The sequence below is a fragment of the Solanum lycopersicum genome, chromosome 1 (assembly GCF_036512215.1).
Source record: "Solanum lycopersicum chromosome 1, SLM_r2.1".
Classification (NCBI taxonomy): domain Eukaryota; kingdom Viridiplantae; phylum Streptophyta; class Magnoliopsida; order Solanales; family Solanaceae; genus Solanum; species Solanum lycopersicum.
This window is the reverse complement of record NC_090800.1, coordinates 78,799,675-78,825,138: the sequence shown is the minus strand read 5'-3', so window position 1 is coordinate 78,825,138 and position 25,464 is coordinate 78,799,675. Positions and strand designations below refer to the sequence as shown.

Genomic DNA, 25,464 nt, shown 5'->3' with positions numbered 1-25,464 from the left:
ATTTTTTTTCACAGAAATGTCATAGTATTTGATTTTATAATACGGAGAATACTTTTGTGCCCTAATTATTAATAGAGAAACATTCCACCTAATTTAATCTTTACAACGTTATTTTTATTGCTAAACGATCAAAAATATACGTTGAGGTTTGATATTGACAGAAAAACAAAAGAAACTTATTCTTTTAATAAGAAGATTTAAAGAAAAACAATATTTAACCGTTGTGTCTTCACAACGGGTAATATGGCGGGGACGTCCAGATAGAATTCTGAAACAGACCCGTCAAGCTTGTCCCATTGTTTGAGCTGTTCACGTGCTGCTTTAACCGCTGCTCGTGCTGCACAATGGACGCTGACTACCAGAAGCAACGGTGGCTCACCAGATGCTGCGAAAAAAAGTATTCATATTAAGATTCAACGGTTTTGTATAAACAAAGACGGATCCAGGATTTGAAGTCAAATTTTCAATACAATTAGCTTTGTTTATTTTCTTTTCTATTTTATCTTCTGTCATATCTCTTTCATTCCATAACATGTTTCATGCCATACTCAGTTAAAAAGGAACAATCAGTGAACTCGAGAAACTTGTTTGAATCAGGGACAGGAAAGAAGATGAAGAAAGAATTATACCTTTAGAGGAGAGAACACGTTTTTCGTGGTGTCCTCTGTTTACCACATGAACATTGAAATTTCGAGGTATGGTGTCAATTGTTGGGATCTTGTATGTCCATGTACTATTCGAGACCATTAACCCATCTTCGTTTGTAAGATACTCTTTGTTCATGAAAAATCCGATTCCTTGAACGAAAGCCCCTTCAATCTGCAATTAAGGAATAGAAAGAAAAAAAACAATTGCCACCTATTTAGAACAATCTAGTGATCAAGGATTAAATAGTTCTGAAGTTTGAATAACAGCATTATTTTAACAGCTCGAATGCATGATGCACCTGTCCCATATCAACGGCTGGATTCAAGCTCTGCCCACAGTCGTAAATAATATCAGATTGCAAAATGGTAGTCTCTCCGGTCAGGATATCAATCTCCACCTGCAGAAGACCCTTATTGGTTACTGAGCCATATGAAGGTTCTGCAGAAAATATATTGGCTGTAAAATGGTTCACATCAGAGTTCCGGGCCAAGAGTTGTGCACTGAAGTATATTAAAAAATGATAATCAATGAATACGATTCACTTTCAAGATGTCTTGGTGGTGAAATGGTAGGCGGGGTAGACACAGGAGACTCAAAATCTTATGCTTAAGAACATGGAGGTTACGTCCAAGTCCTCTTCAAGGTTGATCATTCATTCATTCTCAATAAGAGAGGTCGGATCAAATCAGTATTAGTATAGTGATTTGATCCGAGCTCTTGAAATTGGAATAAAATTTGGCATTGGATTGTGTAATCTTGGTGATCTAATTCTCTATGTCTACTTTAATGAAGCGAAGACTGAAGCTGGGAACTTTACCAAAACATGGATGACTGAACCAGAAAAAGTGACAAACAACAAGTTTACCTCACTGACAGCAGCACCAAAGTTCAAATAACTCGTAAAATCAGATTCTGGTACATAATAAGAATTTGCTGCTAAGTTTACTGATTCCATTTGTGCCTGCAAAAAGAAGGGGGTGGAGGGACAGAACTGCAAACTCAGATATGTTAGGACCGAAAATAAGCAGGTGTAAACGCGGAAGCTAGCAATACAAACCTCGAAAGACCACGAGTAAGAAGACAACGAGAAATATATCAAAAGACACAAAGATTTAACGTGGTTCGGTCAATCAACCTACGTCCACAAAGGAGATGAGCAATCCACTATAAATATAAGAGTACAAAATACAGAGAGAAACAACCTCAACCAATTCACTCAGAATACATGGGAGGTTCACACAAGTGATAACATATCAAGCTTGTGACCCACAGATTCTCCCTCTAACCAAAACTCTCAAAGCCTGTAAGACTACATTGTGAATGCTGATTAAGTTAAAAGGAATATTCATCTATTTATAGAGTCCTAAACCTTTTCCTACAAGAAAAGGATTAGTCAATTCAAAACCTTTTCCTAAAAGGAAAACCTATTTATGGTAAGAAATCAGGGCAAATAAAATCCAACAAGATACTTAAAAGATGAGCAAGAGTGGCTAATGGATTTAAATTAACAAATTGTTCCCAAGCTACATACACGCAATTAATGACCCAACGGGTCGCTACATTTTCCTCCATTGACTTAAAGTGAATCACTTTGTTATGGTCTTCAAATTGAATTCAACACTAAAAAATTCGTATTCGCTTGTGTGTATGTTAAACCGATTTCAACAATACTTTCCAGAATTTATCTTGTGACCAATTTAAATTTAGCATCTTTGGAATCATGAGTTTTGTTAGGACGCAATGACATGTTAAGAACTAGGTAATCATTGATATGCATTCCCTACAAAGATGACATCTCAAAGAATACAAATTAACTGTGATTGCAAAAACCAACCCGGAAAAGCGGAAGTTATGGACTGTGACAATGTGAAAATTAGGTGGCAATATAGTGAGAAAACAAACCTGGCGAATCAGTGTTGGCCAATCAACAGAGACATTTTGTTCCTGTAACTTTTTCTTAAGAGGACTCAACCTTTCAACCAAGACATTACAGCAAAGTCTAACAGCTTCACAACTTGATTCCGATGTAGTGCTCCCAGCTGTATACCCACCTTGCACTATGCTTAAGGTATCTGCTTGTATGACTCGTATTTTCTCCACAAGTTCTTCGGCCCAACTGCTTTCGATTAAACCAAGAGAATAGGCAGTCATCTGCTTAACCTTTGTCCATAACCCTTGGCCAATCTCAATCCCTCCTACCTCTACAACAATTGATCCGTCTTGCAGAATACTGACTTTTCCTGGTTTCGATTGTTCTATAGCTTAATACACGATTGGTACTCGGGAGATACCCCTTTTCTTCCATGTGCTTTTCTGGTTGAACTGTTCTATCATCTTGCTACGTTGAAAAAAGTTTGAGGACACAGCCAACTTATCCATGATACTAGGCATTGTATATTCTCCTACTGATACAATGTTATCATAGACCAAATTAAGACTTTCAAATGTATGAACATTTTTATTTCTGACCGAGTCCACCTCCATCGACAGTGAACTTGATACATGTTCTATTATAGCTTCGGCAATATAAGATCCCTGCACCTCCCCAGGGGGCCGCATAGCCGATTTGCTAGTAAGACTTGTCTTGCATAGTTTTACATCGAAAGATAAGGCACCCAATCATATTTCTTTAGTGCTTTAATCACATTTAATGGTATGGTGGGACTTACATCGTCCGAGATCCCAGCATTTATCAATAGATCAAGATGCAATGCTGTGATCTTTCCACTCGACTTGAATCCTACACTATATGTTACTTTCATTGGGTGTCTTCCTCCTGTCATTACCATGTCACTGTTCCGGTTGACATATATCCTGACAGGTTGCCTTAACTTGTATGCTGCAAGTGCACAGGCTGCAGAGATCTAAAATCATACATAAACTTTGACATCAGAATCAGAAATTTTCATAAACTAATACTATAGGAAATAAGCTAATAATGTTCCAAAAATAATTATGTAGATAGTAAATTTTATATCACAAACTCACTGGCATTGATTTGATTGCCTTGCCCCCAAAGCCACCTCCGACTCTTCTGGTAATTACACGGATACTGTGTTCAGGAATACCAAGACAAGTGGCGATCATATATTGTGCTCTCTCAGGGCACTGGCTTGAAGTATAAACAACCATGCAGTTGTCTTCATCTGGAATTGCTAGGGCAGTCTGTGTCTCCATATAAAAATAGTACTCGGAACCAAGTCTTACCTGGAAATGATTGTTAAAAAATCCAATAAGTAAAAAATTCAAACCTTTAGCATACATCTACAGTTAGACATGCTAGATCACCTTCCGGGAACCAATTAATTATCTTCAACAGGCCCACTCACGTGCGGGTTTGGATTTTCTTTTTATGAGACAACTACGTGTATATTCTTTTTAATGATGGGTAGCGGTGAGATAAAAACCTAGGACATCTGCCTGCTCAGATACCATGTTGAAGTGTGTCATCATCTCATCTTAAAGCCTAAGTTGTTATTTAAGAAAGAAATATTTCCAACACGGGAAACCATTATAACAGACGTGAACAATAGAGAAATACAAAATACCTCAGCAGAGAAAATCTTGTGATCAGCTTCAGCCATTCCTTTCGAGAAATCACCGACTTGTTTTGGATACAGAAATGGTGAGATTTTGATAAAGCTAGATTTTTCAACAGCATCCTCGACGGTTAAAATGGGTGAATCTATATCATCAGTATCGTATTCAACAAGGACCGTTCTTGCAGCCACATCAGCAGACCTCTGACTGTCAGCAACCTGTGTCATTCAGAATAGTTCAAAGTTCCTCTATATAGAAGTGCATGACAAATTAATATTTCATAGAACACAAAGCAGAAGAAGGAAACTTTAAGTACTCACCACAATTGCGATTCTGTCACCTACGCATCGGACGAGATCATCTGCAAATAAGGGCTCAGGATCAAACCTTGTAATAACTCCTACATTTTCCCCTCCACTTGGGATATCTTTACAAGTTATAACCTCGGTGACTCCATTTGTTAATTGATTAGACTTGAGCTGGATTCCTTTTACACCAGCTAACGGTTTCTACTGTAGATAAATGCTCCATGTAGGCAGTTTGGTGGTGAAGGGATGTCATCTACATAAACAGCTTCACCTGGACAGTAGAATATAAACCAACGCATTTGAAGTTCAGAATGTTGCATACAGAAAGTTATCATTTAAAACTATCTTCAATTGTGTATTTTCACTTTAAATATCAGTTATCAATTTCACAAAATATACCATGTTGCTCGAACCCTCCAAAAATGCATAGATTTTGGAGGATCCTACACACATCCAATGATACTTTGATCAATCCGAGCAACGTAGCAATATAAATCACATTCATAGAAATGGAATGTACAGTGCTTCTGTGAAGAAACTAAAAGACTTGAGAAGGGACAAGTTTCCACATGTGTTCAAAAGCATCTGTGTGAACGCCAGATGCTTTGTGCATAGAGCTGCCCTTTTGAAAACGGAATTAACAAGAAACTTAATCATTGTAATACTCCTAGCATTTAATAAGTATATTTTGTCCATAACTACTTATATCTCAAAAAGCCATTAGTGTCAAAGCCGGAAAAAAGGGTAAAAGCACAAGACGATATAAAATATTAAAAGGCGGAACAAACCAGAAGCTTGCATGGCAGGTCCGACCTTCATCATCGGTTCACCTACTGGATAGTACTCAGTACTAGATTCCATAACCTGCTTAGCAGAAAACAGTAGTGTTTGTTTTTTCCCCTGACTGATGCATCCATCTTTACTACTTTTGAAGACTTCCTCGACTGAGATGTCATTAATTCCATTGTGTAAGCCACCAGAAATAACAGAATGAGCATCAGTTAAGGGATAAAGAAACTCAAAAACAAAACTGACAGCCAAGCTTGATCTGTACTCAGGGTGCAAAGTGCCATCTTCCGGTACCACTGCTAGTTTGATTAATTTTAGTGCTTCATATAAAATATGTACGTTTAACATTTTCCCAGTTAGATATTTCTCTACCTTTTTAGCCCTTGTTGCATATTTAGTGCCATAAGCACCAAATGCCAACCGGATATTGTTTATCCTGAAGCTGTTCTGGCAGAGAGAAACATCAGCCCGGAAAGCAGCATTTATATATGCCAATGCATTTCCATAAGGTCGTGGAGCAGCTCGATAGGCTTCAAACAAAAATTTAGAATTTTGATCTTTCTTAAATGGGATAGAAACAGTTAGAAGTACAGTCCTCGAGTCTGGTGGTGGTCTCAATGGTAACTCTTCCCATGTGAGGTTTTCAAATCCATGTCCAGTTATCAAGCTAACAGTAGCACAAAGCCCGAGAAATAATGTAGCAATATCTGAAGGAAAACCATTCTTCTGTGCCATAACCAAATTTCCTCCCACACTAGCAGAGTTTCTCACAAATGGTGAAGCAATCTTCTCCATGTGGTAAGCCAGTTTATCAGACACCAACTTTCCATATGAACCAAAATTGATTTTACTTTCCTCTTTCAAGAAAGAAATGAATGTAGAGACAGTCACAGTTGCTCCGACTTCAATGCCTGTTTGATTTCTTTTGATTATTGAGAGTTCAGGAACATGCCTGAGATCAATGTAATGATCATATCGTTGAGTTTCCTTATAATAACCACTGCCAGTATTACCAATGACAAGTTTAAAGCTTGTACCAATTTCCGTCACATTGGAGTACAACAAGCTCCGTAGCTCCTCAATGGAAACAGGACTGTACCAAGGGTACCTTGAGGAGTCCAAAATCGTGGCAGATTCACTTTTCAAGAACTTGGGATATGTACTTAAATTCTTGTTTGGATCATAGGGAGGTAATTTACTTACTTTCATTTCCTTGGAATCTCCGTTTTTCCAAAAAGAATTGAGCCCCAAATCCTCTATATCAATATCAGCAGCAAAAGACTTGCAGGCATAAGCAATGGGCCGGTATCCAGTACACCGACAAAGGTTCCCTACTATGGCCTTTTCAGCTTCGGACGAATTAAGCTTAGAGAATCCCGGTGGAGGATCTGGCTTGTTTCCTTTATCGGCGTTGACAAGAGCGGAGAAAAATGACATACACATGCCGGGAGTGCAAAAGCCGCATTGAGAAGCATGGAAACCGGCAATCCTTTCATGAATAGAGTGGAAACCATCTCTGGTGTTCCCAAGACCTTCACTTGTAGTAATTGAAAAACCATTTAAACTGCAAAGAAGTGTAAGGCATGAACTTACGCTAAGATCTTCAACCTTTTTAAGCTTTGGATCATACTTTGATACCAGAACGACACAAGCCCCACAACCACCTGTAACCATACAAATAAGTCAACTTCGTTCCGAACCACAAATTGAGAAGGTGTTACACAAATACATTAGTCTAAAGTCAGCAAACAAGCAAAATGATCATTACATCTCAGGTTCGAGTGTTGAGAACTGATTGTTTTAACTCCCAATCAACCAGAAGAAATAGGAAGATGAATTACATAAATTAGTTCATTTGAAACTAAAAACTCCATTAACTTTATATGAGAAAAGAAAATAAAAACTCGCAACCACAAATTAAGAGAAACCATTTATTTTTTATTTGAAAGATTTCATTGCCTGAAAACCCTCAAGAAATTAGAATCCAATGGCCTGACTAATCCATTATAAGATGATCCCATAGTCAAGACTCGAACTGGAGACCTCTATTTGGAGCTGAAAGAACCCTGCAGCCGCTATTCTTTGGGTGCAGCTTCCGCTCCTATACAATAACTTGCAAATCACTTAGGAGAGAAGTAACCCGCACTAGGCAAATCCGGTGCGACGAGCTTGACCAGAAAGTAAACCCCTTAGGGGTTTCGAACTTGAGATCTCCAACATGGAATTCTCAAGCCCAAACCACTGGGCCATCCCGAAGGGTCCCTTCTGTGGTTATACACGGGAGCCGAAAAAACTAAAAGGAATTCCTAATAAGTTGATCAAAATATTATGTGTTCAAGATGAATAGTAAATGAGAGAAGTACAGTAAAGTTATCAATTCCCAGAAAAAATAACAGAAACTGAGAAAAAGGAAGATTTTCCATGAGATAACCAATTTAACTAAATCCACACTTTTTTAATATTCCTTTCGTATTAGCACCAAACAAACATGCTATAATGCTGTAAAACTGATTTGGATGATTGACACACCTGATGAAGGCCTCTAATGCTTTTTCACAAATAAAGTCAAACAACACAGATGTTAAGCATATCGTGTCTGCACAGTGCGGCACACTTTGATTCAAAACTAAAGATGAAATCTCCCCATTAGTTTTGTGTCATAATTCAAAATTAAAGATGAAATCTTCCCTTCAGTTTAAAATTATGATAGATGGCTTTCAAGTGTGTACTTTAGGAAATTGAGAGAATAAGTAATGGAGACGAGTTAAATCCGCGCCACAACAACCCACCCCTAGGCCACGGCCCCATATATTTTAGGAGCTTCATTTTAAAAAAATAATTACTCATATATGCTATTTTTTAAATAAAAAATATATGATGCTATGTTATGATTTTTATCAAGAAAATCGCATATGGGATGAAAATAAATTTGAATTTCGTAAGAAATAATATGATGAAAATATGGATAGCGAAATCACAAAATCTCTTGAAGAATCTTTTATAGTTGATTATTATATAGAGAGAGTAGATCAAACTACATTTTCACTTCAAAATAGATTTGAACGAATTGAAGCATATGAAAATATTTTTAATTTCTTATTTAGTGGTAAAATATTGAGATAACTAGATAATGAGAATTTAAACGATATTGTCTTAACCTTGAATTTTTTTTAACACGTGATATTTATTCTGATATTGATGATTTAGATTTGTTCTTTGAATTAAATGTGTTAAGGAAAATAATAAGTAGAAGATAATGATTTAATAGAAATACTAAATCAAATAAAAAGACTTGATTCATTCCAAATACACATATTGCTTATAGCATAATGCTAACAGTTCCTGTAACCGTTGCCTCAATCGAAAGAAGTTTTTTGAAATTAAAATTAATTAAATCTACTTTAAGATCGATAATGTCACAAGAGAGATCGAATAAAATAGCTATATTATCTTTTGTAAAGGAATAATTAAAACAGCTAAAAAAGTAGATTTTAAATTAAAGTATATATGCAAGAAAAAAAAATATTAGGACTCCTTTCTTAAATTTCGCTTTAGGCCTCCAATGTTATTGAGTCAGCCTTGCTGGCATTACAGCAACAGGACAGTAGAGTCCTTGTACACCTTGATCAATGAGAAGAGGTTAAGGTTTTGCCCATTGTCTCTCTTTCATTAATAAAGAGACTTGACAAAGAGCAAAGCCTAGCTGTTTCAACATTGAAAAATGTTGTTTTTGTTTTAACATATAACTTGTCTCAGTTTTTATAACATGAGGACCTCAAACTACAAGGGACCTGCTCTTATCAATCGAGGTTGTTCTTTTATTCCTAGTTGTTAGGTTTTGGTTCGTGTGCTAAATATTGTAAACCTACTCCATTTTAGATTCGAGTTGTTGAAATCTATATCACCTAGAGTTAGTTGGCATGTATAGTAGGAGTGTAATAGAATTGTTACACTAGTCTTGTAATAGAGTTGTAATAAGAGGTAAGGGATTGTTTACTTCCGAGGATGCAAGAATTTGTAAACCTTGTGTTAAGTGAAGTTGTTAGTAAAATTCTCGTGACAGGTGGTTATTCTTTTTCTTTTTTGAGCAACAAGGTTTCCACATAAAAATCTTGTGTTACTTATATTCTGTTGTATAGATTCTTACTCTTTGTTCTTAGATATTGATTAGTCAAGGACCTGGTCCCTTAACTCGTTGTGGATTCATACGAACAACAAACCATATTGTTCGGTTAATAATCATAATGTCTCAAACTCTTAATTGACAAAGTTACATGATACTTGATAAGGGGTAGCTAGTACCAATGAAATTAAGTCGAGGTATCCTCCCCGGACACAACAGTTATTAAGAAACACAAACTACCTCTATCCCAATTTATATGATCACATTGTGTTTTAGTCGGTCCCAAAAAAAATTAATGACACATTTAGAGCACACATTCAAAAAGATTTTTATTTTTCTTCTTAAACTTCATGTCAAGTCGCAGTACTTATATACAGGAAAAGGAGAATTACCTTCGCCGCAACCAAGTTTAGGACTGTTGAAACAAGTCTGAGAGCGCAAGAAATGAAGCAAAGTTGTAGAAGGATCAATACATGGCAACTCAAACCTCTCTCCATTAACTGCAAAAACCAATGAAGTCCCTTTTTTCTGTTTTTCCTCCATCAAATCAATGTAACAAAATCTTGTCTTTAGCTGCAAAATATACTCAAGCACTTCAATTGACTTTGATCAAAGTCATATCTTTTTCTACTCTTTTTTTTTTCTTCTAATTTGTCAGCTGAGAAATATCACAGCTGAAAGAAAAGCAAGAATCTTGATTTGATTTGGGTGTCTAAAAATGCTTGCTTTTATACACAAGTGTATGCTACATGCACAATGGTTAAATATTCATGGTCTGATTTGACATGAATTTTTTTTTAAAAAAAGAAGGATTTCTAAAACTTACCATTGATGTATATCCCAGGGATAATAATATATTACAGTTTAAAAAATAAAATGAAAAAATGAAATAAAAGAATATTCACTTTTCATATTTATCTCTCTATTCAACTATTCAACACAGAAAAAATATGTTCTATACAAGTGTAGAATTTCTTCCACGAATAAATGTCAAAAATGATTTATTTTTTTTTAGTAAATTTACCACTAGATAGAGCGTCTAGTGATTTTTTATTAAAAATAAAAAATATCAATAATAATAAGTACAAGTCACTATAATTAAAGTAACTTTTAGTGGCATTAAATATTGACACTAATAAGAGTGCTAAAAGATTTTGGATTGACTAGTCCTTTTTATGCAGGAAAAGGTTTAGGACTCTATAAATAGAGTGATGTTCCTTATAACTTAATCAACATTCATAATGTAGTTTTAAGGGTTTTGAAAGTTTTGGTTAGGGGGAAATTTGTGGACACAAGCTTAATACGTTATCACTTGTGTAAACCTCCCATGTATTTTGAGTGAATTGGTTGAGGTTATTTCTGCTCTATATTTTGTACTCTCATATTTATAGTGAATTGGACCTCCTTCGTAGACGTAGGTCGGTTGACCGAACCACGTTAAATCTTTGTGTCTTTTGGTATATTTCTTGTTTGTCTTCTTACTCGTGGTCTTTTAAGATTTGTTTTGCTAGCTTCCGCATTACACCTTTCGATCCTAACAGTAAGGGGGTTAGGTCTTACTTTACTATTCCTAATTAGATAACAAGTCTCTACTAGTTAACAAGCATGACGAAAATAAAAATTAAAAAAAAACTAGGTATTCTATGATCATAACAGAATTTATAATCCTCACTATGATGATATTACAAATGAGGATGCTTAAGTAATTCAAGAATATAAAAGCTAGGAATAACGAGTAAGTTATCTACCTTAAACTTCATTTGATATATGTATGAACTAAAAAAGATAATTAGCCTTATAATATAAAGTATTTCTCTCTTATCTTCTTCTTCGAATTTATCCAGAAATGATTGATAGTTTATCCCTTCTCGTTGAATTTGTTAGATCTTGATAAAGTAATTGACAATGTGAAAAATGTGGATAATCATTTGAGGATTAATAGGTAATTAGTAGGAGATAATCTAGAGAACGCGACTTTGTGATTACATAAGATACAAAGAATGAAATAATTATGTTTTACTTTCGCCACTTCATGCCTACTAATTACTATGCTTAATATTTTAATTTTTTAATGATATTAAAATGCGTGATAATATTAATATTTATCAAAATAAGTTATAAATATTTATATAATTATAAATTATTTAATTAAATTATTACTACTAAATATAATAATATATCATTCTTTTAAAATTGTTTAAATTAAAGTAATATAAATTGACACGATAGAGTATCAATAATTCATTAAAATACTTTTGAAGTTTCATACAGTCTAATCTTTTCAGAAAATTCCAAGGTCAGAAGATTTGAAGGGGACAGGCAAATAATTTTCGTACCTACTTATTTGACTCTTTTCAAAAAGAAAATATATTTAGGACGTGGCAGCATAAGCGGACGGTTTTATTTGAGGGAAATAACAATTTTATATGTTTCAATTTTTTTATATGCTATTGAAAAAAATAAGAGAACTTTTGAATTTACTATTGTTTATTTAATTATATATGCAGATGGATAACAAATAAAATTAAATGGGGTATATTATTTTGATTTAGAGGTTGAATATAGTAGAATTGAAAATTGAATCAAATAGTAAATCGTATTAAATTGGAAAAAGAAATAGTGACTTGAAGCAAAATAGCGAATTTGCTGTTTTGATATGGACTCCACAAAAACCAACTCTTTAAGTTCAGTATCATTTGAGATCCATGTTGATGCAAGTATAGTTAGATTTCTGAGCCACCAAAGTTTCCAAGTATTTCTCCACATAATCCAGGCCACACTGTGTCTTCACAACAGGTAATATGGCAGGGACGTCCAGATAGAATTCTGAAACAGACCCGTCAAGCTTGTCCCATTGTTTGAGCTGTTCACGTGCTGCTTTAACCGCTGCTCGTGTTGCACAATGGACACTAACTGCCAGCAGCAACGGTGGTTCACCAGATGCTGCAAAAAAGCATGCATATTAAGATTCAAACAGTTTGTACATACAAAGACGGATCTAGGTTCATGTGAAACTCATTCTTTATCCACCACTGTCTATGAATGAACATACATATACCATGTTGATCAAAAGAGACATTTTGAAGTGAAGAATGAGTATAAGAATTTTTCATGACATCTGCAGTCATAAATGAACAAGCAAAGAACTTGTTTGACCAAAGGAACAGCAAAGGAAATGAAATTATACCTTTGGACGAGAGAACACGCTTTTTGTGATGTCCACTGTTTACCACATGGACATTGAAATTCTGAGGTATGGTGTCAATAGTCGGGATCTTGTACGTCCAAGTGCTATTTGAGACCATTAACCCGTCTTCGTTTGTAAGATATTCTTCATGCATGAAAAATCCAATTCCTTGAACAAATGCCCCTTCAATCTGCAACGAATCGGGAAAAAGAAATTCCCACTATTTAGAACAATCTTGTGATCAAGAACTAAATAGTTCTGAAGTTCAAATAACAGCTCGAATGCATGATATAACGAATTCTAGTTACATAATCTAAAATCCATAATGAAGAAAGAAACCTGTCCCAAATCAATGGCTGGATTCAAGCTCTGCCCGCAGTCATAAATAATATCCGATTGCAAAATAGTAGTCTCTCCAGTCAAAATATCAATCTCCACCTGCAAAAAGAGCTTTTTGTTTACTAAGCCATATGAAGATATTGGCTGCAAAATTAACCATAATCAAAGTTTCTCATCAAGTGTTGTGCACTCATATATATTAAAAATTGAAAATCATTAAATATTTTCACTTTCAAGATGTCTTTGTGGTAAAATGGTAGATATCAAAATATATTGCTAAAGAGAATGGAGGTGCAAGTCCTCTTCAAGGCTGACATTCTCAATAAGAGAGCTCAGATTGAATCAGTATTAATGTATCAATTCGATCTCAGCGCTTGAAACTGGAATGCATTTGGCAGTGGCTCGTGAAATCTTGGTGATAATCTCTATCTATTAAATGGGGAGGTATACTTAAAAATAGCAGACTAAAGCAGGGAACATTACTAAGAGATAGATGAAAGAACCAGAACAAGCGACAGAAATAATAAGCTGAAAGAACCAGAACAAGCGACAGAAATAATAAGCTTACCTCACTGACAGCAGCGCCGAAGTTCAAATAATTCTTGGAACTAGATTCTGGTACATAATAAGAATGTGCTGCTAAGTGTACTGATTGCATTTGTGCCTGCAAAGAGAAGGGGGTGAGCACTGTAAACTCAGATAACAAAACACGAGCAAGAGTGGCTACTGGATTTAGTTCAATATGGTTCCAAAGCTACATTGTGCAATTAATTCTTTTTTAAGTGAAGAACTCAGTTATGGTCTTCAAATTGAATTCAACACTAAGAAAATTACAGTGACTGGTGGAACCAACTTAATTCAACTAGCTATGTTGCTCGGACATTCCTAAAATGCTGACACCAGTGTCGGATCGACCAAAAATACATTGCTTTTGAAGGATCTGACCTGCACCCGTCCACATTTTTTGAAGAGCCCGAGCAACATAGTCAACTAGTACTTTCCAGTATTTTATCTTCTGACTAATTTAAATTTAGCATCTTGGGTATCACAACTTCTGTTAGGACGTGACCACATGTTAAGGAAAAGGTAATCATTGTTGATACTACATTGACAGAAAAGAGGATATGTTGGGGAATAAGAGAATATGACATTTGTAGTTTTGATGATTGCATTGCACTTTGATGTTTGACAAAGTTAACTATGATGTATTGTTGATCATCTTCAAAAAGGGGAAAATTGTTGGGAAATAGGAGAAACATAATCAGCTTTGATGATTGATGAAGTTAACCTAGTTCACTACTTGTTGTCTTATGTGTACTCTATGAGGTGAACTAGGTCCCAAACGTGAATGAAACCTTTTCAAGGAAGGAAATCGGTCAAAGTTTTCTTATAGTATGAAACTCCTTTTTAAGGAAGGATTTCCTTATAAGAAGATAATTCCTATTCGAAGTAAGAGTCCTAGATCGTGATAAACTAGGGCATGGCAAATCTCCAGTATATATATGACATGAAGAGCGTTGAAAGTGCACCTATTGCATATTCAAGAAAGTCATCATCTTGAGAGCAATAGTCATTGGAGCAAAGCTGTATTTCTTCATAGCAACACTGGAACTGGGTTAATGAGTTGTGTTCGAGTCTGAACTATTGAATTTTGAAGTATGATCAATGAGTTTTGTTCGAGTCTGAACTATTGAATGTTGAAGATATATGATCAGTTAAAGTCTAGGGTTATAAGTCTTTGTTGATTTGTTCTAGGTTTATTATTGAGTTGTTATAATTCTTAGAATAAAGAACAAGTCGAAGTGGTTTGACTTCGTGGAGAGGAGAGAAAACGGTTATATAGTTAATCGTTAGAGAATTGTACCAAGTAGATTTGGCTCCTCAGAGAGTAGAGTATTCAATTATAGTTAATTGTTGAACAATTTGAGTGAACTATTGAGCTGAGGTACTAGAGTTAGTTGCTTTGATTATAGAGTAATCTAAAGTTGCTCTTTGAAGTTATTGAAGTTTGGTAAAATCCTATGAGGTGTAGGTCCTGGTTTTTTTTTCACGATAAATTAAGTGTTATTTACTTTATGTTCTAATATGACTCTAGGAACCAAGATCCTAGGAATAACCTCAGTGCATAGTATCTTTCAGGATGTCTCAAAGTATACGCATTAACTATGATTGCAAGAACCATCCCAGAAAACCGGACGTAACTGACTGTGACAGTGTGACTTGCGGATTTGAAATTTCAGAAAAAACTGAGGTAGTAATATAGTGGGAAAGCAAACCTGTCGAATCAGTGTTGGCCAGTCAACAGAGACATTTTGTTCCTGCAACTGATTCTTCAAAGGAGTCAGTCTTTCAACCAAGACATTACAGCAAAGTCTAACAGCTTCACAGCTTGATTCCGATGTAGTGCTCCCTGCCGTCAACCCACCTTGCACTATGCTTAAGGTGTCTGCTTGTATGACTCTTACTTTCTCCACAAGGTCTTCGGCCCAACTACTTTCAATTAAACCAAGAGCATAGGCAGTCATCTGTTTCACCTTTGTCCATAGCCCTTGGCCAATTTCAATCCCTCCAACCTCTACAACAATCGATCCATCTTGCAGAATACTGACTTTCCCCGGGGTCGATCGTTGCGAAACTTCATGCACGATTGGCACTCGAGAAATACCCCTTTTTTTCCATGTATTTTTCTGGTTAAACTGTTTGATCATCTCTCTTCGTTTGAAAAAGCTCGAGGACACAGCCAACTTATCCATGATACTAGGCAGTGTATATTCTCCTACCGATACAATGTTACCATAGAAAAAATTGAGGCTTTCAAATGTATGGGCATTTTTATTTCTGACCAAGTCCACCTCCAACAATAGTGAACTCGATACATGTTCGATTATAGCTTCAGCAATGTAAGATCCTTGCACCTCCCCAGGGCCCCGCATAGTCGATTTGCTGGTAAGATTTGTCTTGCATAGTTTTACATCAAAAGATAGGGCACCCCAATCATATTTCTTTAGTGCTTTTATCACACTTAATGGTAGGATAGGGCTTACATCTTCTGAGATCCCAGCATTTATCAATAGATCAAGATGTAATGCTGTGATCTTTCCGCTCGACTTGAATCCTACACTATATGTTACTTTCATTGGGTGTCTTCCTCCTGTCATTATCATGTCAGTGTTCCTGTTGACATATATCCTGACAGGTCGCCTTAACTTGTATGCTGCAAGTGCACAGGCTGTGGAGACCTAAAACCATACATAAACTTTAAGTTCAGAGTCAGAAAATCTTAAAAACACTACAGAAGATAAGCTATTAAAATGTCCCGAAGCACAAATATGTAGATTGTGAATTCCTTATTATTATTTATTCTATATACTCACAGGCATTGCTCTGACTCCCTTGCCCCCAAAACCACCTCCGACCCTTCTTGTAATTACACGGATATTGTGTGTAGGAACACCAAGACAAGTGGCAATCACACGATGTGCGCTCTCAGGGCACTGACTTGAAGTATAAACAACCATGCAGTTGTCTTCGTCTGGAATTGCAAGAGCAGTCTGTGTCTCCATATAAAAATAGTACTCAGAACCAAGTCTTACCTGGAAATGATTGTTCAGAATCCAATAAGTAATAAAATTGAACCTTTAGCATACATCTACAGTTAAGACATTCTAGATCACCATCCAGGAATCAAAATTTAGGATGTTGAATTGTGTGACCATCTCAATCACGTGCACTCTTGATTTTTTTCATGAACGTGGCATGTGGAAGTTCTTTTTAGTAATGGGTGTGGAGGTGGTGCGATTAGATCCTAGGGCTTCTGCATCTGATATCATGTTGAATTTGTGTGATCATCTAATCTAAAAGCCTAAGTTGTTAGGAAGAGATATATCCAACACAGGAAACCATTAAAAAATGTGAACAGTACAGAAATATAAAGTACCTCAGCTGAGAGAATCTTGTGATCAGCTTCAGCCATTCCTTTCGAGAAATCACCGACCTGTTTTGGATATAGAAACGGCGGGATTTGGATAAAGCTAGATTTCTCAACAGCTTCCTCAACGGTTAAAATGGGCGAATCTACATTTGCAGTGTCGTATTCAACAAGGGCTGTTCTTGCAGCCACGTCAGCAGACCTCTGACTGTCAGCAACCTGTGTAATTCGACCACCATATCAAACAACATAAGCAAATAGTTCCTCTGGATTAATGTGTGAAAAATAATGTTTCATATAACACAATTCCAGCAGAAGGAGTGCCCACCACAATTGCAATTCTGTCGCCAGCATATCGGACGAGATCATCTGCAAATAAGGGCTCGGGATCAGAAAATCTAGTAGCTCCTATATTTGCCCCTCCGATTGGGATATCTTTAAAAGTAATAACGGCGGCGACTCCATCTGTTAATTGATTCGATTCGAGCTGGATTCCCTTTACACCTGCTAATGCTTTCGTACTGTATATAAATGCTCCATACAGGCAGTTTGGCGGTGAAGGGATGTCATCTACATAAACAGCTTCACCTGGAAAATAGTATATAAACCAGCGCACTTGTGTAAGAAAAATAAAATCATTAAGTGGGGGAAGGAGAATACATGACAAGAAGGCAAACAGAGGTGAAGAAATGACCAAAACAACTGATCTAGAAAATACTGAACCATTTTCAGAGAAAGGAAACTTCAATCGAAAGCTCAAGAATGCTTTTCCCTTCTGTACTTGTTGTTCTTCAGTTGTTTATTTTCACTTTAGATATCTGTTACCAATTCAACAGAAAATAATTATGTTGCTTGGACCCTCCAAAAATGTTGCCGTACCCATGTCGAAACCTCAAAAAATGCGTAGATTTCGGAGGATCTGACACACATCCAACGATACATTGAACAGTCCGAGCGACATAGGAATATAAAGCGCAAGTATAAACATGGAACGTCCAGAGCATACCTTAAGAAACAAAAGACTTGGGAAGGGACAAGTTTCCACATTTCTACTATTCACAAGCACTCTAAACGAGGTTTCTCATAAGTACGAGAATCTCAAGCAATTTTCCATTGGTTTCAGCAAAAAAGTTTCTTAAACACTCCTCATAAATTTGTCATTTAGTATGAGAAACATCACACCCTCTCAAAGTAAAATTTCTATAGAAATTGCATTTACAGAATATACAAAAAACATAAGCGGATTTAGAGAATGAAAATATAGAAAATGTATAAGATAATTCATTCATCTAGACAGATAAAATGCATGGTTTAACTGAATTAACTAGAAGAGATCCTTGGAGCAATGGTGATATAGGTCATGGGTTTGAATCGTGGAATCAGCCTAATTAGGCTAAACTGCCTACATCACACATCTTGGGGCGTGGCCCTTCCTGATACTGTGTGAACACGGAATGCCTTATGCACTGAGTTGTCCTTTTAGAACAGAATTAACTAAAAACTTAATGATTGTACCTTGTGCATAACCCTCATTTCTCGAAAGGTCATTAGTGTTAGCATGATGAATTAATAGTAAATTATTGTATATAGTGTTGTAAATAAGTGAAATGATAGAGATTTGATGTAGTAATCATAGAGAATAAATATTGTGATAGAGAGGTATAGCATAGCAAATTTGGAGGGATTTGAATGGCCGATTAAGAGGGATTGAATAGCTGATCTTTAGGGATGTGTAATGCGTATACTTCTCAATATAAAGTAAAGACACTCATTTTGAGAGGCATTCAGCAAAATCCTGAAAATTAGAATCAAAGCTGGAAAAATGGAAAGAATCACAACATGAAACAAAATATTAAAAGGTAAAACAAACCAGCAGCTTGCATGGCAGCTCCGACCTTCTTCATCGGTTCACCTACTGGATAGTACTCGGTACTTGATTCCACAACCTGCTTAGCAGAAGAGAGTAGTGTTTGTTTTCTCCCCTGACTAATGCAACCATCTTTACTACTTTTCAAAACCTTTTCGACTGAGGTATCATTAATTCCATTGAATAAACCACCAGAAAGGGCAGAATGAGCATCAGTGAAGGGATAAAGGAACTCAAAAACATAACTGACAGCTAAGCTTGATCTGTACTCAGGATGTGAAGTGCCATCTTCTGGTACAACTGCTAGTTTGACTAATTTAAGAGCTCCATATAAAACTTGTATGTTTAACATTTTCCCGGTTAGATATCTCTCTATCATTTTAGCCCTTGTTGCGTGTTTTGTGCCATAAGCACCAAATGCCAACCGGATATAGTTTATCAAGAAGCCGTTCTGGCAGAGAGAAACATCAGCCTGGAAAGCAGCATTAACATATGCCAATGCATTTCCATGAGGTCGTGGAGCAGCTCGATAAGTTTCAAATAAAAATTTAGAATTTTGATCTTTCTTAAATGGGATCGAAACACTTAGAAGCACAATTCTCGAGTCCAGTGGTGGTTTCAACAATAACTCCTCCCATGTGAGCTTTACAAGTCCATGACGAGTCATCAAGCTAACAGTAGCACAAAGCCCAAGAAATAATGTAGCTATATCTGAAGGAAAACCATTCTTCTGTGCCATAACCAAATTTCCTCCCACACTAGCAGAATTTCTAACAAATGGTGAAGCAATCTTCTCCATGTGGTAAGCCAGTTTATCGGACACCAACTTCCCATATGAACCGAAATTGATTTTACTTTCCTCTTTCAGGAATGAAATGAGTTTATAGATTGTCACAGTTGATCCAATGTCGATGCCTGCCTGATCTCTTTTGATGATCGAGAGTTCGGGAATGTACCTTAGATCAATGTAATGATCATATCGCTGAGTTTCTTTATAATAACCTGTTCCAGTATTACCAACGACTAGTTTAAAGCTTGCACCATTTTCTGTCACGTTGGAGTTCAACAAGCTCTGTAGATCCTCAATGGAAACAGGAGTATACCAAGAGTACCTTAAAGAGTCTAAATTCGTGGTGGATTCACTTTTCAAGAACTCGGGATATGTATTGAAGTTCTTAGTTGGATCATAGGGAGGTAATTTACTTACTTTCATTTGCTTGGAATCTCCGTTTTTCCAAAAAGCATTGAATCCTAAATCCTCTATATCAATATCAGCAGCAAAAGTCTTGCAGGCATCAGCAATGGGCCGGTATCCAGTGCACCGACAAAGGTTTCCTTCTATTGCCTTTTCAGCTTCGGACGAAGTAAGCTTAGAGAATCCCGGTGGAGGATCTGGCTTGTTTCCTTTATCGGCATTGACAAGAGCGGAGAAAAATGACATACACATGCCGGGAGTGCAAAAGCCGCATTGAGAAGCATGGAAACCGGCAATCCTTTCATGAATAGAGTGGAAACCATCTCTGGTGTTCCCAAGACCTTCACTTGTAGTAATTGAAAAACCATTTAAACTGCAAAGAAGTGTAAGGCATGAACTTACGCTAAAATCTTCAACCTTTTTAAGCTTTGGATCATACTTCGATACCAGAACAACACAAGCCCCACAACCACCTATAACCATACAAATTAGTTAGCTTCTTTCTGAACCCAACTAGAGAATTTGTTACACAAATACAGAATCAGATTAAGATGGAAGGTAAAGAGATGATACCATATAGTCTAAAGACATAAAACACGGAAAAGGATCATTATGTCTTGGGTTTGATCTTGAAAACTGATTGTTTTAACTCCCAGTTAACCAGAAGAAAAAGGAAAATGAATTACATAAAGTAGTTCATTAGGAAACTAAAAACTACATTTACTTTATATGGAGAAAAGGAAAAAAAAAAGCTTGCAGCCACAGTTAAAGAGAAATCGGTTGATGTAAATGGAAAATTTCATTGCATGTAAACCTTCAAGCATCTAAAATCCAATGGCTTGACTAATCCATTATACCGCTCTGTACTATAGAGAACCCCATTCTCAAGACTCTAACTCAAGACTTCTGGTTATAGATGAAAGAACCTTTACTGTCCCACCACACTCTTCTGCTGTCACAAAACACTTAGGAGTAGTATTTTAAAATCGACAGGAGCCAAAAACCTCAATGTAATTCCTAATAAGTTGGCATAAACTTTCTGCAGGATGACTAGTGAATACGGAAATTACAGTAAAAAACCACAGAAAGAAAGCAAAAGAAAGATTTTCCATAAGAACATCACTTTAACTAAATCTACAGACATTCCTTGTGTATTTGCACCAAAACAAACATATAGTTACACTACAGGTCGGCCAAAAACCATGAGGTCTCATCTTCTAACTCATCAGAGGCAAAAATACTAGGCAATTTCTTTTGTCAATTTCTTGATGGATAAAGTTATTTGATACCTTATGAAAGGTAACGGGCCCGAATATGAGGATTATTTTTTTTAAAAAAAAACATAGTATACATGTAACATAGTTGGTATAAGAAAAGGACAATTACCTTCACCACAACCAAGTTTAGGACTCTTGAAAAAAGTCTGAGAGCGCAAGAACTGAAGCAAAGTTGTAGAAGGATCAACACATGGCAACTCAAACCTCTCTCCATTAACTGCAAAAACCAATGAACCCCCTTTTTTCTGTCTTTCCTCCATTAATATAATAGCCCCTTTCACATAGTCCCTTTATCAAAATCTTATCTTTTTTCTACTTCCTGAGCTGAACAATATCCCAACTGAAAGAAAAAGCATGAACCTTGAATTGATTTTGGTCTCCAAATATTTACTGTTCAACACAAAAAGCTTCTTAAATCAAGATTCTTGGTTAGCTGAAACACTTAACTTTAGTCAAACCCTGTCTCAAAAACTTAATCTTTTTCAACTTCTTTTCTACTTCCTCAGGTGGAAAATAACAGAACTGACAGAAAAATCAAGAATCTTGAACTTGAATTGGGTGTCCAAATACTTACTTTTTAGCACAAAGAACTTCTGAGATCAAGATTCTTTGCTAGCTGAAACTGTGAAGCAATTAAATAGACACAAATCCTTTATCAAAATAGTTTTTCATACTTCCTCAGCTAAAAAATATCAGAACTGAAAGAAAAAAGCAAGAATCTTTGAATTGAATTGGGTGTCCAAATACACAATATGGTCTACTGCAACAACACCATACGAAACTGTAGTGTCCGACGACCAGGTTAAAATTTTAATCTTGCTTTGATTTAATTAAATTTGAAAGACTACTGATGTCTCATCGAGTCTATTACACTTATAGAATATCTCTGTTTTTATTTTCGGAAGAGGATATGAAAAGGATGGCCAATAATTTTTTAACACTTTTTTATTTGCTTTAAAGACTTTATTCGATAATATATATATTGATGACGATATGATACAGTGAAAGATGTTCGAGTTTTAGCTATAGAAAACTTTTTAGTAGATAGCAATTTTAGTCTTAATAATAATGGAGTTTTACTGAGCAAATTCAAAATAATAAGATTCTTATATGAATATGAAATATCAAACAAATTTGATAGAAAAATGAAAAAAAAAATTATCGCCAACTGCCACCTAGGGTAGAATGAAGATTAGTCTTTACTTGAAAATGTATCAAAATGCACTTCTCTCACTATCTTAAATTTAAATTAGAGTAGATATGATATTAAAATTTTAAAATTCAATATAAAAAATGTATTTCTTTCTTAAATGTATTAAAGAAGAAGTAACACATTAATAAATAGGGATTGTAGCACGGTCATTTTATGTTATTTGTCATGATTAACTAGGCACGAAATTTTTTTAAAAAAAAAAACATGTTAGAAGGGTTATATGGTAATGAAAAATGTGTATGCATTACAAAATACACTTTTAAATTTTACAGCTTAAACATGTTATTAAAACATATGTACTAAATAAAAATATAACATTTTTTGAAGAAAAAATAGATACACATTTATTAAATTATTAAAACAGGTAATATTGAATAGTTCGTAAGCCCTCTAATTACTTGCTCGACTAGATTTCAGAACTTAACTTACATTAGAAAATTATTTTTAAAAGTTTTTATTTTAAATTTTTATTGTTAGAGAAAAATACTATTTTCCAAATATTTTAGTTAGGCCTAGAATTGTGGAGTTGTTAAACTATTCGAGTGTAAATAAAGGAAACGTTTGTTATTTTTATCATAGGTAGGATATTATTATGGATAATGAAAACTCAATCTTTAATTCTTATTTATGACTTGTGTCTTTCATCTAAAGGATTTATTGTGGAGATCTTTTTTTTTATTTTATTTTAAGTCAATACCATCACTCATAGTCATAACTAATTGCTATATTGCATAATTCTAATAAGCTACTAAATAAACCCCAGTAATTGAGGGCTGCTCTTCCTTGAATGTTTCTAGTAGTTCATCGAGTCCAGAGGCAAACTCTTCCACGTGAGATGCACGTGCACTCATTAACTTCGAAAAAAATTTCATTAGCTTAGAAGATAATCACTTAGATAAATTCAAATTTATAATATTACATATCTTATCAGATTTTTGGTATCTCCAGATATGTCCAAATACTTGTATCTCGAATACATGGGGTTCAATTTAAGTGCAATTTGTTCTAGATATATTGCATTCACGTAGATCACATGTATCTACAACACGTAATATATCTCTTTGGCCTCCCCCGCCTCTTTTTCATCTCGCTCATCACTTTTCCACGTATTAGGTATCTCAAATACATGTAAATCACTCCAGATACATATAAATGCATGCATCTAGTGTGATTCACATATATCTTGGATACATACGAATCTCGCTTGCCTCTCTTTCTATTTTTGTGTATCCGGTAGCAAAAATCCATGTTTCTAAATGTAAGATACGTAGAAAACTCTTAATTAGTGATAAAATATGTAATATTTTAAAATTATAGATAATAATAGTGTGTATATATATATATATACATATACATATACATATATATATATATTCCAAGTGAAATATATCTAATTATGTAAGTTTTTTTTTTTAAAAGAATCAATTCTGAAAAAAAAACAATAATTTGGAATCATAACACTTCAATTTCCTTCTCCAAGTGCAATAGGGAACCTATGACTAGCGTAATTTAATAGTAGGAGTAAATATATAATTATACATGCCATGGAACTATTGACAGAGAAGTCTCCTAAGAGATTGTCCCATAACTTATTCGAACTTGTAATATTTCAAAGGTTTCACGTATGATTAAAAAAAATGGTTAGAGTTACGTTGATAATTATAAAATTAAGCTAAAAAAAATTTAAATTACAAATATATATTGTAGACAAGAAACATAAAAACATGAGATATATAGACAACTCAAGTCTCAAGAGATATGACTTAATTCTTTCTCTTATTCACTTGCAATTAACTAAATAACTTCACATATATCATTCATGACATTAACTTTTGAGAATGAGAGATAAATGAAGAAATAGTTAAGGTGTGAGTATTACTAAAAATAATTGTGGAAATTACACATAAATATCCACATTTAAAAATAATTGTGGAAATTACACACACACATATATGTGTGTGTGAGAACACGCGTGTATATCACATATATACATGGATTATATACCTTGGGATATGAACAAGGACGGATCCCCCTTAAGCGAAAGGCGATTTGGTGGATGCCGTTACAGAGGAATAGTTATTATGAATGTATATTTAATTCCATACATTATTAATATATTTGAGAAAAATATATACTAATCTTCGAAAAAATTTTACTCCACCATTGAATATGAATTAATATACATGAATTATACATTGAGATTATGAACCGATATACACCGTGTCTATTCTATGTGGTATACATCGTAGGATCTCCCCTTTTCCCCTATTTTTTGCGGAAAAAGTCCTGTTTTGCTTTCGCTGCAAATCATACATTAATTTGAGTTAAAAGTGTATTTGAAAATTGGATTAAAAAAAAGGAAATTTTATATTCAGATGGGAGAACCTCTGAGAATATATAGTTTTTGAAATATAACAAAAAAAATTGATTTCAAAACAGAGCGGAAATATACTATGTACATGTATATATTCATGAGCATGATGAAAGTGAAACACATCATATTCACATCCATAATAAGTATATTCATACGTATAAAACATCTCTACTATATTATATTTATGCTTATACTAATAGTGAAATATAAGATATTCATACATACAATAAGTGTATTCGCGGACCGCACATATATAATAGGATTTTTGAGTTCTCTTATCATCATTATTCCCTATTAGTTTTACAAATGATCAAAATTCCTCATTTTCACACATCAGATTAATGTATCAGCGCATCAAATTAATGTATCGGCCGTATCAAATTAATGTATCTCACACATCATATTAATGTATCTGCGCTTATATCATTGTATCAGTTTTGAGGAATTTTTGTAGTTATAAATTTACAAGGAACAAATGAAAATTTTATCTTAAAAGTATGTGATTTATGTCCTTTGCCCATAAAATATACATAATATTAGCCCATAAAATTTACTTACCATTTTTTAACCCATTTATTTAAATTACCTAAAAAGGTCACCCAAATCTATTTTTTTCCAAAAAAATGGTCATGATGTGTCTTCATCTTTCCTCCTACTTCTTCTTTTTCTGCTTCTT

General features: G+C 34.9%; 2 protein-coding genes and 1 pseudogene across 8 annotated transcripts; 1 reads left to right on the top strand and 2 right to left on the bottom strand.

Annotated features, from left to right (window-relative positions):
• Positions 1–92: 92 nt before the first annotated feature.
• TAO4 (aldehyde oxidase-like) lies at positions 93–8,049 on the bottom strand (annotated as a pseudogene). Its single transcript, NR_144631.1, has 10 exons — positions 7,815–8,049; positions 5,285–6,949; positions 4,509–4,767; positions 4,197–4,406; positions 3,637–3,855; positions 2,551–3,512; positions 1,514–1,639; positions 947–1,045; positions 630–819; positions 93–385 (listed from the first exon to the last, which is right to left on the bottom strand). The product of NR_144631.1 is annotated as an aldehyde oxidase-like (transcript).
• Positions 8,050–8,246: 197 nt separating this feature from the next.
• LOC138339542 (uncharacterized) lies at positions 8,247–8,752 on the top strand. Its single transcript, XM_069291332.1, has 2 exons — positions 8,247–8,391; positions 8,586–8,752. The coding sequence occupies exons 1-2, from the start codon at positions 8,247–8,249 to the stop codon at positions 8,750–8,752; spliced, it is 312 nt and encodes a 103-aa protein (XP_069147433.1).
• Positions 8,753–11,927: 3,175 nt separating this feature from the next.
• On the bottom strand, positions 11,928–22,202 carry TAO2 (aldehyde oxidase). Of its 6 annotated transcripts, none has more exons than XM_069288256.1 (11): positions 21,776–22,129; positions 21,311–21,591; positions 18,733–20,397; positions 17,191–17,450; positions 16,872–17,081; positions 16,309–16,527; positions 15,211–16,173; positions 13,503–13,598; positions 12,935–13,033; positions 12,596–12,785; positions 11,928–12,351 (listed from the first exon to the last, which is right to left on the bottom strand). In XM_069288256.1, the coding sequence occupies exons 2-11, from the start codon at positions 21,459–21,461 to the stop codon at positions 12,101–12,103; spliced, it is 4,104 nt and encodes a 1,367-aa protein (XP_069144357.1). In that variant the 5' UTR covers positions 21,462–21,591; positions 21,776–22,129; the 3' UTR covers positions 11,928–12,100.
• Positions 22,203–25,464: the final 3,262 nt, after the last annotated feature.